At 47.6% G+C, this 15,702-nt stretch overlaps 2 protein-coding genes across 2 annotated transcripts in view; one reads left to right on the top strand and one right to left on the bottom strand.

The window, feature by feature from the left end:
* Positions 1-6,149, bottom strand: part of TBC1D16 (TBC1 domain family member 16) — a 79,049-nt gene extending 72,900 nt beyond the window's left edge. The window contains exon 1 of the mRNA XM_079904294.1: positions 6,091-6,149. The gene's annotated coding sequence lies outside the window, so the exon portion shown is untranslated. The remainder of the gene's footprint in view (positions 1-6,090) is intronic.
* Positions 6,150-6,942: 793 nt separating this feature from the next.
* CCDC40 (coiled-coil domain 40 molecular ruler complex subunit) overlaps positions 6,943-15,702 on the top strand; it is a 42,011-nt gene continuing 33,251 nt past the window's right edge. The window contains exons 1-5 of the mRNA XM_079905203.1: positions 6,943-7,045; positions 8,507-8,567; positions 8,996-9,433; positions 14,381-14,513; positions 15,394-15,557. Of these exons, the coding sequence (XP_079761329.1) occupies positions 7,017-7,045; positions 8,507-8,567; positions 8,996-9,433; positions 14,381-14,513; positions 15,394-15,557 (825 nt within the window). The 5' untranslated portion in view covers positions 6,943-7,016. The remainder of the gene's footprint in view (positions 7,046-8,506; positions 8,568-8,995; positions 9,434-14,380; positions 14,514-15,393; positions 15,558-15,702) is intronic.

Here is a 15,702-nt window from a genome sequence, read left to right as displayed (position 1 = left end):
CAGGAGGAAGATGTCAGAAACGGCAGTAGCCCCAAGAGAAGTAGCTGGGGCTGGGAAGGGTAGCAGATTTCTTCTTTCACAGCCCTGTTCAGAACTGGCCCTGCTGCTGGGTTGGAGCCAGTGGGCAGCAGCAGGCCTGCTGTTAACCACACACGTTCCCTCCTCCCTCCCCCTGGGGACCACTTGGCCACTGACACTTGGCCCAGAGGCAGTGAGGGGTGGGGCTCTCCTCTAGCTTATGTTTCCAGGGATGAAGTTAAGGCATCTATTACCCAAAATTCGTCCCCAAGATTTGGTGATTTATATCCAGGGAAAGAGAGTCCTCCTAGACAGACAGGCAAAGTCACAAAAAGCCAGAAATGAGCAAAACACGGATGAAGAAATGACACCCTTTAGAAGAGACACAAGTCTCCCCTCCCGCTTCCTTCACAAAGCACTTCTATCTCGAGTGTATTGGTTTCCCATGGCTGCCGAAACAAGTCACCATAAAAACAGGGACTTAAAACAACGGTGTATTATCTGGCAATTCCAGAGGCCAGAAGTCAACCCAGGTCTCACTGGGCTAAACTCAGGTGTCAGCAGGGCTGTGTTCCTTCCTAAGGCTCCAGGGAACAGTCTGTCTTCCTGCCTTTTCCAGCTTCTGGAACCCGCACAGATCCCTTGGCTTGTGGCCCCTTCCTCCTCCTTCAAGGACGGCAATGTGAGTGGAGTCCTTCTCATAGGGCATCATTCTGACACTGACTCTGGGCCCCCCTTCCACTTTCAAGGACCCTGGGATGACATGGTCCCACTGGATAATCCAGGACAATCTCCCCACCTCAGAGTCACCAGATTGGCAACCTTAATTCCATCTGCGACTTTAATCCCCGTTGCCACGTGACCTAATAGTCACAGGTTCCCAGAACTAGGAAGAGACATCTGTGGGGACTATTCTGCCGACCACACTACACCTGTGGTAGGGTGGGCTTTCTATCTCCATTGACTATCAAACCCCCATTCAGAGCCACTACCCAGGCCTAGACCCTGCAGAGGGGAGACCTGGCTTCCGTGTCTCTGAGGGGGCAGCAGGACAGAGAAAAGCTGCACACAGACCAGTGCCAGAGCCTTGGTTCCTGTGCTGGAGGCTCCATCAATTCCCAAACGGGAAAACAAATAGAGCAAAGGTGCAAACGTCTCTTGAACCTTCCTAGTGAGACCAAAGAAACAGGGCAGCCTGGAGCCAGTAGCAGAAACGCTCTGCCCAGACTTCTCCCATTCACTGTTCTGTACTGTGTGCCTGCCTCGGGGCCGCCCTGGGTCAGCAGGACAGGTGCGGTCCTAGTAGCTCACAAGCTGGCAGTTCCTACACGCCTGAGGGTCGCAGCCCACACCCACCGTGACAGCTGTTTGCAGCAGCTAGGGGGAGGCAGGTAGGGAGTGGGGCCACTGCAACCTTAGGGGGACGTGTCATGGGGCAAAACCCACAGGTGATTCTTCCCCTGGCCTTGTCACTGTCACACTGATCAGGAGCAAAATGCTCTGAGCTCTGGTCACCTGCCATGTGGCTGGGAGAAACCGGTTCACCTGCTTTGCCCTCAAAGCCCAATCAACACAGAGTTGGGACAAGGCAATGCCATCTTAAACACGAGCCAGACACACGCAAACAAGGATCGTTTTCCTCCCACAAAACATCTCTGCTAACACACCTGGCAGGAGGCCCCAGCTCTCTCTACCGCCCCAGAACCAGGCACATGCACCATAGTCTTTTTGGGAACCCCGAGCTTTGAGGTTCACTGGGTGATATAAATCCTGCAGATCAGGAACCCCGTTCTTAGGGAAAGGTGGGTCTCCTTCAGTCTCATTACCCAGATAAGACACCTGTGAGATGATATCACCCCTCCTCTCAGTTGTATTTAACTTCAAATTATGGGATTATTGCAGAAGAGAAATACATTTGCTGCACATGCATTCAGGATTCACAAGAAAAAGATTGTGGCCCAAAGATAGGGCTGCTGTGGGTGGGGCCTCTGTGTAGAAATGAGGAACAAAACAATCGACTTGCAGTTAAATTGAAGGAATGACGCTTAGGGCATCAACTCCAGAGCCAGAGGCTTGGGCTAATTGCCATAAGGAAAAAGGACCTTCAGGAGGCCGTAACTGGAGAAGACAGCTTCAGAAACGAGGGTGAGGGGAGGTCTGGTGGCCTGCTTAGCTGTGACTTTCCTCTTCCAACTGTCCAGTTGTCACTTCAATTGTCACCACTGCCTGGAAAGTCCCAAAGCCTCTGCCTCTCCCGAGAGAAACCATCTGCTGCCTGTGCCCCTCGACAGCAACCCCCCCAACACCATTTCCCTCAAAGAGCCAAGGAAGGGGGCCTGCAAGAAGAAACAGACTTAAAGATGAGTCAGGATTGAGGACCAAGGAAGGACTATACCCAAAAGGCAAGGATAAGTGCAAATCCAGCCAGGAAAGCAATGACCGACCCCACAGAGGATGAGGTGCATCTGACTTCTGAACTGTGCCTGTTAACTTTAACACACAGAGTTTCTCACTATCTGTGGCAAAGGAGTAGCTAACGTACCACAAAACAGAGATCAAACTGGGGGGAAATGTACTGACAACACCCCTGGAATGCAACACAACCGATCTTGCCCAGGGAAAGCATTTTAGCTACAGAAATTGAAAAATGAAAGGGTGTCCAATGCCATCTGTTAAGTATGCGCTTTGCTCCGATTCCAACACCGGAAAGTGTAAAGACCAATTTATCAGACTGTTGAAATCAGGATCAGGGTCATTCGGTGGAAAACCAGCATACACAACAAGGTGTGCAAGCAGGTGCGGACACAGGCTCAGGGTGCACCCATGTTATGGTGGTTTCTTTAGGAGCCAATCCAGAAAGAGCATGGAAAAGACACAGCCACATCTCTATATGTGGTCAGGTGAGTCCATACAGATGATTCCTCATCTTGTACATCAACTCTAAACACCTGCTCAGACTCGCCGCCCAAGGCTCAGGCAGAGAAGGGCGTGCTGTTCAGACTGGATAATGAATTTGGGTTTTCTGTTCTCTCCTTGTGCTAGCTGTATGACTGAAGCTACCGCAGGCAGACGTCGAACTCAGTTGCAAGTGACCTGATTTCTCTCCTCTCTGAGGATGTCTTTATCAGTTCAGGAGATTGGAGTAAAGGACATGCTTCAGATCAGATACCATCAGACAGCTCATCAAAGCAGATTTATGAGAGATGCCAGACCAGGTGCCCAAAGGGTATGTGGGTGGTCGGTAGCATCAAAACCAACAGCACCGAATTGAATGGGAAAAGATTTCCTATATTATTGCTCCAATTTTTTTTTTTTTTTTTTTTTGGAGCAGAAAGTATGTGCCTTCTTTTCTGTGCATTGGCCTCATCTATTGTATCTGTATTAGATTGTATTCATCAACCTAATACAGCTACAATAGAACAATGTACAATACAATGTACACCAATAAAACCACTGCTCCACTCCACTCCACTCCACTGCTACAAATCCATCATGTTTAAAGCCATCCTCCCCAACTGTACCACTGTACGAAATTAATTCACTAATCTTACAGGAGAGAATTCAGGCCTGTAAATAACAAAATTTGGGACCCTCAGCCAGATGTGAGGGACAAGTTAAAATCTTTATTCCAGATTTGTGTTGCCAGGCAACCTGATCATCTTGGTCCCTGGGCAGCCCACAGGGACTCAGCACCCCACAAAGTTACAAAGATAAGAATGTAGGGCTTCCCTGGTGGTGCAGTGGTTGAGAGTCCGCCTGCCGATGCAGGGGACACAGGTTCGTGCCCTGGTCCGGGAAGAGCCACAGCGGAGTCGCTAGGCCCGTGAGCCATGGCCGCTGAGCCTGTGTGTCTGGAGCCTGTGCTTCGCAACGGGAGAGGCCACAACAGTGCGAGGCCTGCGTACCGCAAAAAAAAAAAAAAGTAAATATACCTAAATGGAGAATTCCACTTCTGCATATGATTGGCTTTCCATCTGATGGCCCACATACACATGGAAACAAAACCAAACGTTTTTACCAATCTAGTTAAATGTGAAAAATCCAAATGATGGTCGTTAATAATAATTAAAAATTTATAGTACCAAGCACTTCAAATGTGCCACGCACTAGGTATTTTAGATAATTGTTGCAATAGAACTTTGTGGTAGGTGGTATTACCCCCATTTCACAGATGCAGAAAACAAGGCACAGAGGTATTAAGTCAGTACTATGTACCAGGGTTGGTATTTGAACCCAGCAGTCTACATTTGGAGGCCATTTTTTAACCAGTGCACTGAGCTACCCAAAGCCCGAGGCAGGGAGACCAGCACATTTGTAGGTAGGGTTCTGCAAACCCAGTAGCTGTCTTCTCAGATGCCTTTACACTGAGGCCTAGGGAGCTCTTTACAGACTAAACTGAACTGATATTAGCAGCTAGTGGTGACATGGATTAGTCCCCACTCTCTTGCATGTTTATGAATCACTTGGCAGAGTGAACCATGTTATTTGTCTGCAGAAAGGGGGGCAGGGAGAGTGTGTGCATGTGAATCATAGGGTCCAGTTACAAGAGGGGAGGCACTGTGCTACAATGGTTTTCTGGAGCTGGAGCATCCTGGGCCCAAGGCCTCTATTACTCTCACTCCTGGATGTGTGAACTTGGGGAATTTACTTTAAGTGTCAGTGTTCCCACCTGTAAAATGGGGATAACCTCAGTACTGACTTTATGGGTTTGTTTAGTGGGTTCAGTGAATTCATGCATGATAATCAGAAGCTATTTACACAACAATTATCATGTCTGAAGGATTAAAAAATTCCAGTGATAAGAACTTTCCTTAGTCATATTCTGAGACTGCTCACCATAAACACTCCACAAGCCAAGCGTACTCAGCAGAGAACGAGCCCCCGAATACCAGCAATGAATAGCCATGAACAAGCTTCACAGTTAATACTAAAATGCATTCCTAACCTTAATAATCCTTTCTTTGCAAAAGTTTTCCTGGTTCTTAAAAGTGTTTAATGTTTGCTAATCAATTAAACATTAATGTTTCTAATGAGGAATTTCTAAAACTAACACATAGATTTTTTAAAAGTTCTCTAATCAGTCTCTGACAGACTTAGAATGGAATTCACGAAACTGGGCCTTTGCACCTGCCCTTTGATAATATGCTCCATCACATGGCCGTTTTTTGAGAACCATTTCCCTCTTCTTTCCAAATTAAAGAATTGGTGCCTGCAGGTGGTAAAGAAAGGTCGGTGGGACCAGTCACAGGGGCTGGCCAACCAACCCAGCTTCTCCTATGAACTTGAGGAGGCAGTAAAACAAACTTTACGGTAAGGAAAGTGAACGTATTATGTCGTTTTCTATTTCTGAATAGAATCTGAACTAGATTGTGGCCAACATATGACACCAACTTCCGAGTGTGGGAATAACAGGATTTCAAGATTCACCGCTTCTGGCAGCGTTTCTTGGGTTATATTTAGCAATCTTAAATTGCCTATTTTTTTTTCCTTTTTCTTTTCTTTCTTTTTCTTTCTTGCTTTTTTTTTTTTTTTAAAGAAAAGAACAGGAGGAAGAGACCGGGCCTAAAGGAAGTGAGTTTCCTGACATGCGGCTCTTAAACAGTCGAACCACCCACCCTAAGGCCGGGAATGGTAAGCGCGCGCGCTGTGCGGGTGGAATGCACACTTTAGGGGGCTGTGTCGGCGAACGGCGGGCCCCTACAACTTCTCATTCGCGTGCTCTGACGACCAGCCAGACAAAGACCGCAAGTTCTCCGGCCCAAAGCTCCAGACAGGCAGACACCGAATCTTCCCGAAGTAGGCCCACTCCCGGCCCCAGGGGCCCGCATCCGCCGCGGAGAGGGGGCCCAGGGATCTCTCCGCGTGATGCGGCGTGCTCCTGCCCGCCCGGCTCCTGCTCCGGCCCTGCACCTCTCTGGGCTGCGGCCAGACCCCGGCCCCTCCCGGGCCCCGCGGCTGCAGGCCCACGCGCCCCACGCGCCCCCACCCCGTCCGGCGGAGGGGATGTGCCCGGTCCCCCGCGGGCCCCTTAGACCCCGCCCCCGCGGCCCCCGGCCTGCCCCAGATACCCACCCGGGTCCCGCACCGGGGGCCGGATTCGCGCCGGCTCCCGGAGCCGCCGCCGCCGCCACTGCCGCCGCCGCCTGTGAGGAGCGGTGGGGCGGGGACGCGAGGCGAGGCCCGGCCCCCGGCACGCCCCCCGGGCCAACCCGGCCCCCGGCCCAATCAGGCCAGCCCCCCAACCCCCAGGTCCCAAACGGGCTCCAACCCGGCCGCGGAACTGCCTAAGTCACCTTCCGCCCTCCGACCCCAAGACCCGGCTCGGCCGTCCGCATCCCGTTTCGGGCCTCGTTGCCCGCCTGGGACTCCGGCCCCAGGACTTTGCCCCGGAAGGAAGCCCCGAGCCCCCAGAGTGAAGGCAGAACCCCTAGGACGCTCCACATGCGTGCTCGCCCTCTCTGTTCCACCCTCTGCGTTTGTTTTTCCTATTTTGAGGTAGGAAAAGAACACCAACCATCAGGAGACCACGGGGCATCCCTCTTCCGCCAAGAATTATTCTTAGGAACCCCGGGAAAGGGGTGCTGAGGCCCCCAGGTCTGCAGATGGACAGGCGGGCACTAGGAGAGGTCTCGGCATCCGAAGGTGCAGCCGGCTACGGAGCCCCTCGTGCCCCTACCTCCGCCTGCCACCCTCAGGGCACTTAGCCGTCCCAGGTCCCCGGCTCCCCGAGTGCCCTGCTCGAGCCCCCGGGGAGCCGGAGTTGCCCAGCTGGACGCACGTTGACATGTTTGTCGCTTTACAGAAACTGAGCCAGGAGGGGTAGAGCTCGGCCTTAGAGATAAAGATGGAGAAAATGCATATTTATCCTTTAATATATTTACATAGTTAGATGTTCTGTGTTTCTAATGCACATAAATGGCACAAAGGCCGTCCGCCCCGCACGCCCAGCGCGTGGTCCTCGCCAGCCGGATGTTGACGGCGTCGCGTAGCAACGGGGGATGGCGGAGCCTGGCGGCCGGGCTGGCGGGTAAGCGGGCCTAGGGACCTTGGGTCTCGCAGCAGCCCCCACGCCTCCCCCTTTCTATATCCCCCTAGGCGCCCCTTCCCTTCCATGTCCCTTTCCCCTCTCCTCTGCCCCTGCCATCCCCACCCTCTGGGCCTTTCCTGCCCTCCCCGGCCACCCCCACATTCCGGCGCGCCCTTCTCCCTTCTCACCTCGCGTCCCTTTGTCCTCTCCCGTACCCTCCCCTTTTCCCCTCGCTCCGGGCGCTCCACTCGCTGAAACCCGGGACTTCCTTGTCCCACAGTAACCATGACAACCACTGTGCTTGGTAGTCCCTGCTGCAGAGCCCCGAGAGCAGGGGTCTCTGTACTGGATGCTGCCCCAGCGAGGTGCTGTGACAGGGAGCATCAGCCCAGCCCCCCGCCTCCCTCCCCCTCACCAGGGTTGGAGGTGGCAGGCGATGGGCCGGGGTCCCTATGGTCAGGCAGCCCCACCGTGAATGCCTTGAGCACACAGATAGACCGTAGTAAGGTAAAAATACCAGGCCTCTGTTCTCTTATGCTTTGTTTAAAAGGATAGAAACTATTTTAAAGAATTTAACCTTTTACATTAGACACTGCTGTATTGTTTCTTTTTTTTCTTTTCTTTTTTTTTAAGGTAGGTCTACATGTACTGACATGGAAAGAAGTCTAGATTACAACAAATGAAAAGACTAAATGCAAAACAGTATATATAGTGTGATCTCTAATTTGGGTGGGTGGGTAGCTTTAAATGCATAGAAAAATATTTGAAAGAAGATACCCTTAAATCTCTTACTTTTTACCACTGGTTATCTTGAGAAGGAGAGGAGAAGTCACAGGGGATTTTCATTGTCTGTCACATATTTCTGTATTAGTTTTACTTTTTAAAAAAATATAGTTTTTTTCTAATTAGAAAAAAAAACAATTTTAAAATGTGACATTCTTGTACTCTCTACATCATGGGGTAATTGGCACTTCCCTGGCGGTCCAGTGGTTAAGGCTCTGCACTTCCACTGCAGGGGGCACGGGTTTGATCCCTGGTTGGGGAACTATTATAAAATCCCACGTGCTCTGAGGCATGGCCAAAACAAAAAACAAACAAACAAAATTCACGGGGAAACTAACCAAGAGTTTCTAGGGTATTTGTCCTTTTTGTACAATTTTCTCTTATTTTGCATTTATTTTCCCCAGTTTTGTCACAGACAGAGGTATATTTAAGGTGACTTTTCTAGAGTAATCTACCTGTTCCTTTAATGTTTTGATAATTGCATTTTTCATTCATTCTTGGCATGACTCTTTTGTGCCACTAGTGCTGGTGTTAGTGACAAAGTCATGGCCATCAGCCTAGAGGGAAGGCAGATAATTAACGAGTAAATAAGTAGATATACAGACATCAAGGAGGTGATAAATGCCAAGAAAAAGAAAGATGTTATTTGAAACTGCTAAATTGTTTCTCTGCCACCAGGTCTCACCTGGAAGGCAAATCTTCTGAAGGAGAAGAGGACCAGAATCATGAAGGCAACAGGGTAAAGTTCCTTATGGGATGAATTATTCTGGGCTGTATTTACTAAGAATTAAAGAGAGTTCAGACTTTCTCAAGAAAATTGTACGATGATCCTATGACCTTACTATAGAACAGACTCAAGTCATTTGCAGAGAAGCTCAATTTCCTTCCACCCCATTCTGAAGTGTTGGTGGCTGTTCAGGAATGCCTCGGATATCCTACAGTTAGATTGCCCTGAGTTTTTCAGAGGTCATTTCCTGTAAAGAAGGATGCAAAATAATTACCAAAAACAGAGAGCAGATAAATTAAAGCATGAAACATAATCTCCTAGCGATGCTCAGAGTGTGTAGCTGCAGTTTTCCCATCGGTGTAATTACCTTATTAAGAATAAAACCTCACAAGACCCTTTATACTTTGTATCCTGATTTTTTTCCTGCTACATGGCTACAGGTATCACCGATAGAGAAGAGCAGTGACCAGAGAAATGAAGAAACTGAGGGTGCTACAGAGCATTCTGAAGGGGAAATCAAAAACGATGGGGAAGTCTCAGCGCAGGGGAAAGATGAAGACGATGAGGAAGTCGAAATCCAAGGGGGAGTGGAAACGGAAGAGGAATTCGAATTTGAAGAGGAGTTAGAATCTGATATTGAAGCCACGGCCCCTGAAGGGGAAGTCACTTCTCCAGATCTGGCTTACTCAGACATCAGTCCTGGGGAGGTGGCCAGAGATGAAGTTGGCCCCACACACCGGCATGAAAGAGCAAGGAGGAAGACAGGTCTTGAAGACGGAGAGGCCCCTGGCCCATCCAAATCTAGAGGAGTGGGGGTCATCTCCACAGAGCCCTCCCAGCAAGTATCAGGCTCATCTGAGCAAACGGACCAGGAATCGGTGAGTAGCCTGAGGTCTGTTTTACACAAGTGTTTTACTGCTCAAGTTGTTTGTACTCCTATGTGAGGAACTCAGGGTACACTATAAATAATTCACATTGCAATCCCTGTTAGAAATGGCTTAGTAAACTTAGGTCTCAGGATCTACCATCAAATGCCAAGAGTTTCTGGACCCTCCCTTGCTGTTCCCAAACCCAAGTTGGGAACATTCCATGTAAGGGCATCTAGGTGTCCAGTCTCTGGAGCAGCACTGTCCAGTAAAATTCTGCATGATGATGGAAATGCTCTTTATCTGCTCTGTCCAATATGGTACCCATTACTCACTTGTGGCTATAGTGCACTTGAAATGTGGCCAGGGACATGGAGGAACTGAATTTTTAATTTTTTGAAGATTCTAATTAATTTAAATTTATATAACCCAATTGTTACAAGTGGCTACCATACTGGACAGTGCAGTTCTAGATAATGACAATAGTTACATTCTTATAATTTTCATTTTTAAATTTTTTTTAAAGATTTTTTGTGTGTACCATTTTTAAAGTCTTTATTGAATTTGTTTTGGGGTTTTTTTGGCCAAGAGGCATGTGGGATCCCAGCTCCCTGACCAGGGATCGAACCGACACCCCCTACATTGGAAAGCGAAGTCTTGACCACTGGACCGCCAGGGATGTCCCCTCATTTTTTAATTTTTAAGCAAGCACAGACTTACAGAAAAATTGGAGTACCATAGAACTTTTAATTTTTTTAAGCATTTGAGAGTAAGCTGTCGATCCGATACCCCATTGCCTCCTAATGCTTCCATGTATGTTTCCCACAAACAACAATATAATGACTATCAAAATCAAGAAATTATATTACATTACCCAATCATCCTCAGGCCTCCTTCACCAAATGTCCCAGTAATGTCTTTTATAGCAGAGCTCCAGTACGGAGTTGCCTGTTGCCTTCAGCTGCCCAGTTTCTTTAGTCTTCTCAATCTGTCCTTGACCTTGATGACCTTGACACTTTTAAAGGTCACAGGCCAGCTATTTAGTAGAATGTCCCTCAGTTTGGCTTTGCCTGGTATTTCCAGGTTTCCAGGTATGGTTTATGATCCTTCGGCAGGAATGTCACAGAAGGATGCTGTGTTCTCCTGATGTCCTGTCAGGTGATACATCATTTCAGCTTGTCCATTATTGATGATGTTGGCTTGGATCACTTGATGAAAAAAGTGTCAGCCTTATCCACTGTAAAGATACCCCTCACTCCTAGGCATTTAAGAAACACTGTGTGAGAAGGTGCTTTTTTGGTTTAAGATAGGAAAGTGAATATTTATTTCAAATGAGAAAAAACAACAACAGATTACACCATTGTTTTAGGACTTCTTACTTCTCTCAGCAATGTGTACTGTTGTTGCACATCTTTTGTCAGGTTTATCCCTATATATTTTGCATTTTTTAAAAAGAATTTGTGGAATATTTTATTTTATTTTTTTATTTTGTTGGCTACGCTGTGTGGCATGCAGGATCTTAGTTCCCAGACCAGGGATCAAACCCGTGCCCCCTGCAGGGGAAGCGTGGAGTCTTAACCACTGGACCACCAAGGAATTTCCTATTTTGCATTTTTTGATGCCATTATAAATGGTTTCCAATTGTTTGTTGCTAATTTATAGAAATACAATTGATTTTTGTATATCAATCTTATATTCGGCAACATTGCTAATCACCCTTATAGGGTCTAGTAGCTTTTTTTTTTTGTAGAATCCATAGGACTTTTCATGAAAAGGATTGTGTTGTCTGTGAAAAAAGGCAGTTTAACTTCTTCCTTTCCAATCTGGATGCCCTTTATTTCTTTTTCATGTCTGATTGCACTGACTAGAACCTCCAGTACAATGTCAAATAGTAGTAGTGAGAGCAGACATCCTTTTTCCAGATTTTAGGGGGAACATTTTCAATCTTCACAGTTGCATATGACGTTAGCTGTGAGTTTTCATAGATGCCTTTTGTCGGGTTGAGGAAGTTCCATCTATTCCTAGTTTGTGGATTTTTTTTTAATCATGAAAGGATGTTGGCTATTGTCAAAAGTGTTTTCTGTGTCTATTGGGAAGATCACGGTTTTTTCTTTTTTAGTTTGTTAATTTGGTGGTTACATTGATTAATTTTCAAATATTAAAACAACTCTTCATTCTGAGATAAACATGGGAGGGATACTCTGAAACTATGGTAACATCCATTCCTCATTAAACTTTCAATTTATTCATGTAAAATTTCATATCTGTATGGACTCATTGTTTCCCATTTCATTCACTGTGTTATAATTCATTACTATCATTATTTATATTGAGACTCAGATTGTTCCCAATTTGACCCGTGAGCCTATTCAAATTGGCCTTTGTGTCTTTCTGACACATCAGTACCATTCTTTTTTTTCTTTTTTTTTTTTAACCACCATCATCCTTTAGGCACTTTCTTGTTCTCTGGCACAGACTGCCCCAGCCTGAGAACCAGACATTTCTCCAGGAGCTTGGTTTCTTTTCACGGAACCCTCGACCCCAAACACACCATACACATACACACATACATGTAGCTCACACCAAAACGTCTCTAATTCCAAACACCCTTGGCATGGTTCCTGCTAGTTTTCTCCCCTTCTGTATTTTAACTCCTTTTTCCAACAGTAGGAGACCTGGTCCCTATTATCCTTAACATATTATTAATTTGATCAATCCCCCGAATGTAACCCTCACTGCACTTCCCTGCCCCCATGTGGACACTCCTCAGCCCACTCAGGCTCAGACACACACCCTCACTGGGCCACCCAGACTGTGGACACCCTCATCACCTTGTTGGGCCAACCCCACCCAGGCCAGGCCCCAGTTGTTTGGGCTGTGACTCTCCACACCGGGACCCCTCCTCAGCAGGCCCAGGCCTGACACCTGTGCTATCATGACCCACCTCGGGGACAGTCTCTGGAATCTGCTCTCCTCACCTTGTCCAGGCTCATCACCCCACACTGGACCAAGCCAACCTGTTGGCTTAGGTTTGATTGTTCTAGAAGGGAAGTGAGGGGCAGGGCGGGGCAGGAAAAGAACGCGTAACGTTTCTGCATCATGGACTCTGGGCTGGACACTTCAATGCCTTTGACATGTGTTGTTTCAGTGAATCCTGACAACAACCCTGTGGGGTGGGAACTATTATTACCCCATAGTTCAGGTGAGGAAACTGAGGGGCCAAGGGACTTCCTTGCCCAGAGGCATGCAGCTGTGATGGCAAACGGTCACTCTGGCTCTGAACAGTGAAGTGACAATCCCTCCCCACCCTGTGAAACCTAGAAGAGTTAATAACTTTAGAGAATGACACAATTCAATATTCGATGACCCCCAATTAAGCTTTATAATTACAAATGACAAGTACATGATCAAAACCACTTTTAAGAATTTAACACAACAAAACAGTGCCCTCCTTTCTAAGAAAGCCAGGACTGGGAATTCCCAGGCGGTCCAGTGGTTAGGACTCTGCTCTTTCATTGCCAAGGGCCCAGGTTCAATCCCTGGTCGGGGAACTAAGATCCCACAAGCCGTGAGTCATGACCAAAAAGTAAATAAATAAAAGATAGCCAGGAGTGTTGAAGTACAGATCACTTGTTGAGCTGTAAAACCAATTTCCATCCTCGAATCTAGTTTCTAGAAAACTCATGAAGAAACAGTCTCCAAATTTGATCAGCCAGAAGGGCAGAGACAAGCCCAAAGAGAGAACCCTATTTCTCTCCTCTCAGCTCTCAGTCTTAAGAAGTAACTTAATCGTGGAGTAGAAGCTGCTGTGTCATTGGGGTGTTCTGACACCTCATTGACGTCTCATTAGGAGAAGCCCTTTCTGGACACCCCAGAGGTGGGCTTTGGACTCTGGGCCCCCATTAATGTCATTGTGGTTCTGGATGCCTCAGAAATCATTTCTAGAAGGAGCATCACCTGAGGAAGTACAATTAGAAAGAACAGGAGCTGGGCGTTGAGATGACCCTTGGCTGGCTGTGCGAACTTAGGCAAGGGCTTCAGCTTCTGTGAGCTGCTTCCCCTACAGATGACAGAAATGACTGGCATCCACCTTGCAGGGTCTTGTGCAGGGTCATTGTCTGTTGTTACTAATATTCACCTATTCATCAGCAGCAGTAATTACTGTCAACAATAATCATCGCAAGAGTCCCCTTTAGAGCTAAAATGGAGCCAGGTGCTTCTATTGAGGGAAAACCTTTTCATATGGAAATGTCCCTAAAGTGAAATAGTTTGAAAGAAGAGAAGAAACAGCCCTCTTGGGAGACCCTGGCCAGGGCTCAGGCTTTCCAGCATCCCTTTATAAAGAGGATGCTCAGAGGTGTTTCTTACCATCCTTGGAGAGAGCAGCATTTGGGAGTAAAGGAACCCACATCCAGCACACGCCCATGCCTCAGCGTTCACACTTTGCTACAGATCTAGACGGAAAGAGACCACTCCCAATTCCTCATGGGAGTGGCGGTAGGTGTTTTCTGTTTTGACCATTTGCAAAAGCCAAATGTTATGCAAACAATATTCTATTTTTTAAAATAAATTTATTTATTTACTTATTTATTTATGGCTGCGTTGGGTCTTTGTTGCTGCACGTGGGCTTTCTCTAGTTGCAGCGAGCGGGGCAACTTTTCATTGCGGTGCGTGGACTTCTCATTGCCGTGGCTTCTCTTGTTGTGGAGCATGGGCTCTAGGCGCGCGGGCTTCAGTAGTTGTGGCGCATGGGCTTAGTTGCTCCGCGGCATGTGGGATCTTCCCAGACCAGGGTTCGAATCCGTGTCCCCTGCAATGGCAGGTGGATTCTTAACCACTGCGCCACCAGGGAAGTCCACAACTATGTTGAATTGAACACTGTAATGAATTAACTCCTTTGTCCTGACTAAACCCTCATAAATTCAGATTTGGTTGTTTTTGCTCTAAAAACAATCCCAGGGAGCGCTCCAGCAGAAGGTCTTTCCTCTGGGGGCTCAGCACCGCCTCGGACAGAGCCGGGGGAGCAGCAACACATCCCTGGACTTTGACGAGCCGCCTCTGGTTACCGAGGGCCCCTCCACGCAGGAGCCAGGTATTGTGGGACAAGCCCCTTCACACGCCCTTCTACGCGAGGGCTGCCACTCATTCACCACCTGTTACCTTGTTTCCTGTTGCGCTGTGAGCCAAAAGATAAAAAATCATTAACAGATATGGATAACACATGTGGAGCATTTTTCTGTTTTATCTCATTTAATCCTTACCCTAACCCAGTGAGGTAGGCACTGTTCTCCATTTTAGAGACCCTAAGCGTCATTAAGTAACCCAACCGTGTAAGCTCACCCCTAAACATGTGTCTGTTTGCTGACTTTCCAAGGCTTTCCCGGCACACCCTTATCTTTCCACTTGGCTCCGGTATCCCAGTGTTGAGTACGTGGGAAAGCAGATTGGGTTTTTTTATCTTCCATGTGATGGGTGTGTGTGGATGGTCCAGCTAACAAGCCTCACGTCGCTCACAAGCAGCAGGCAGACAGCACACATCTAAAGGAGTTAGAAACAGAACAGGATCTCTGCAGCTCAGGAAGGGAGAGAAGTTGAAACTAGAGCCTCACTGATTTCTTTTCAATTATATCTGTTTTCCATTAAAAAAAAATCTAGTCCATCATTAAGAAGCCACCTTTCTGTTCACTATTTGTGTATTAAAAAGTATCAACAAAATGTGTTTCCTTCTTGTCTACCTTTAAAGTGCAATCCTTTCTACAGAATGTGTTGAATCAGCTAGTAGAAAATTCATGAGCAGAAGACCCTGTGAATAGCACTTGTGAACCCTAACCCAAAGGGATGCCTTTTGTTTCTTTTTTCCATCATGTTGCACGAAACTGGGCGTCAGCTTTGCCTGATAATTCCTCCAGAGAAGCACTCTCTCTATTAACTCCTCAGTGATGTTTGTTGTTCCCCACTACTCGTCCCCCCAGAGCCTGATGCCCACCCCGGGGAAGGAGCCACATCCTCATTCCTGGACAGGACCCAGCAGTTAAGCATGGCCGAGGAAGGAAGCCTGGTGGAGAGTGTGGAGTCTGAGGCCAGCGACGAAGCCGAAGAAGACAGATCCCAGCTGGTGGTTTTGGACCCAAACCATGTAAGGAAACATTCTGGAGTTTTGCTTTTGCCCCATGCAGACGAAGATGGACTTAGAGACACTCCTACACCTGCCCTGTAGGCCCTGCCCTGCCCCAAGCCTCCACGGCCCACCCTCCACCCGGCAAATGCCACACTCAGGTCTC

This window comes from Stenella coeruleoalba (assembly GCF_951394435.1).
Source record: "Stenella coeruleoalba genome assembly, chromosome: 19".
Lineage (NCBI taxonomy): Eukaryota > Metazoa > Chordata > Mammalia > Artiodactyla > Delphinidae > Stenella > Stenella coeruleoalba.
Note: the sequence above shows the minus strand (reverse complement) of the source record. Positions and strands in the feature narration are given on the sequence as shown.